Source organism: Pygoscelis adeliae, unplaced genomic scaffold (genome assembly GCF_000699105.1).
Source record: "Pygoscelis adeliae isolate BGI_AS28 unplaced genomic scaffold, ASM69910v1 Scaffold664, whole genome shotgun sequence".
Taxonomy (NCBI): Eukaryota; Metazoa; Chordata; class Aves; order Sphenisciformes; family Spheniscidae; genus Pygoscelis; species Pygoscelis adeliae.
Window position 1 is genome coordinate 2,415,291 of NW_008824762.1, and position 1,437 is coordinate 2,416,727.

Below are 1,437 nucleotides of genomic sequence, written 5' to 3' on the forward strand. Positions count from 1 at the left end.
GAAACTGAGGCATGGCGCCAGCGAGCTGCTCAGTTGCTCAGAGGCAACGGTGGGATGGGTTCTACCAGCTGCATGAAAGCAACTGGAGGCAGCTTTAGTTCCCCCATGCATCCAAATTCCCCCTCAAAATATGACTTACTTTCTGGGAGACAGAGCCTTTTTCCAGCTCCTCTCCCAGCAAGATGCCCGGTTAGTTCCACCCTGCCAGCCTTGCCAGGTGAGCTGGTGCAGGACACCCCATGGGCAGGGTGAGGGGACAGGAGACGTCTCCATCACACCACAGGGCACTGATGCTCAACCCAACCCAGGGCTAGGGGATAGCACAGACCCCATCCCTCCTCCTGCCCCGAGGGCCAGGTTCCCAGCGAGATGCTGCCAAGGACCAGTGACCACCAGTGACCGCCACTGACCCAGCTTTGTCTCCTCAGGGCAGTGAGCCACATGGTTAACCAGGACCCCCAAACCCTGCCTGAGGAGACGGGGGTCCTTGCAAAGGCAATTTCAAAGTGGGAGCAAGCCTGTGCACCAGCCAGCGTTCGGCCCCAGCCCCACCAGCCCCCAGGACCTGCACCCACTGCCTCACCCGTCCACGCTGTGAATGGGGCTGCTGGTGGAGACGGGGCTGGGGGCAGTGAAGGAGTTGGTGAAGGTGCCGTTCCTGGCAGGCACCTCTGGGCCCCCAGCCTGGGCAGCAGGCAGGCTCCCTCCCCTGCCCGTCGTGGCCGTGCGGGCCACCGACTCGACGTAGCTCCTGGGCTCTGCGGCAAAAGAGAAGGGGAAACAGATGAGCCCACAGCTCCCATGGGAAGGGGGCCATGCCCTTCCCGGTATCCCTGTTTCAGCCAGTGAAGGTGCTTGAGCTGAGCTCCTCCAGCTGCACATTTCCCCTGTCCCTCGTCCCTCTTCCCCCAGGGGTTGTGCAAAAACACATCTGGCTCATCTGGGCCTTTAGGTTGCTCCAAGGGATGCTGAAGACCCCAGCCAGGGCACAGGGAGGGGGGTTGTGCCCACCCCTTTCCCTGAGGGGACCAGAGCAGCACGTGGGACCTAGGTCCCTTCCCACGCCATGGCCCCTCTGCCCTGCTCTGAGTCAGCGTCCCTCCCCACCCGGGATGCCACACAGCACGCTTCATGCTCCCTGCTCATCCCCAGCCCCTAAAAATAGAGCTGGTGACTCTGCCCAGCCTGCGCTGACTCACACGGGACTGAGGACGATGCCCGGCGGTCCCTGCCCCACGCAGCCCACCTCTGCCAGCCATCTCCAGCAGCAGACCAGAGAGCAGCTCCAGCTATTTCCACTGCAGTATCCAACACTCTCACTCCCAGCCCAGCTTGAAACCAGAGCTCACGAGCACGACCAAGAAAAGCAATTTTCCTTTGGAGCTGCCGAGCTGTCCTGTGCCAGGAGCAGCGGGCTGGGCTGGCTGTCACCAGCCA

General features: G+C 62.3%; 1 protein-coding gene across 1 annotated transcript in view; it reads right to left on the reverse strand.

Moving 5' to 3' along the window:
- Positions 1-1,437, reverse strand: part of TNS1 (tensin 1) — a 41,269-nt gene that overhangs the window by 7,846 nt on the left and 31,986 nt on the right. Inside the window, exon 20 of the mRNA XM_009323551.1 lies at positions 584-758. Coding sequence (XP_009321826.1) covers positions 584-758 — 175 coding nt within the window. The remainder of the gene's footprint in view (positions 1-583; positions 759-1,437) is intronic.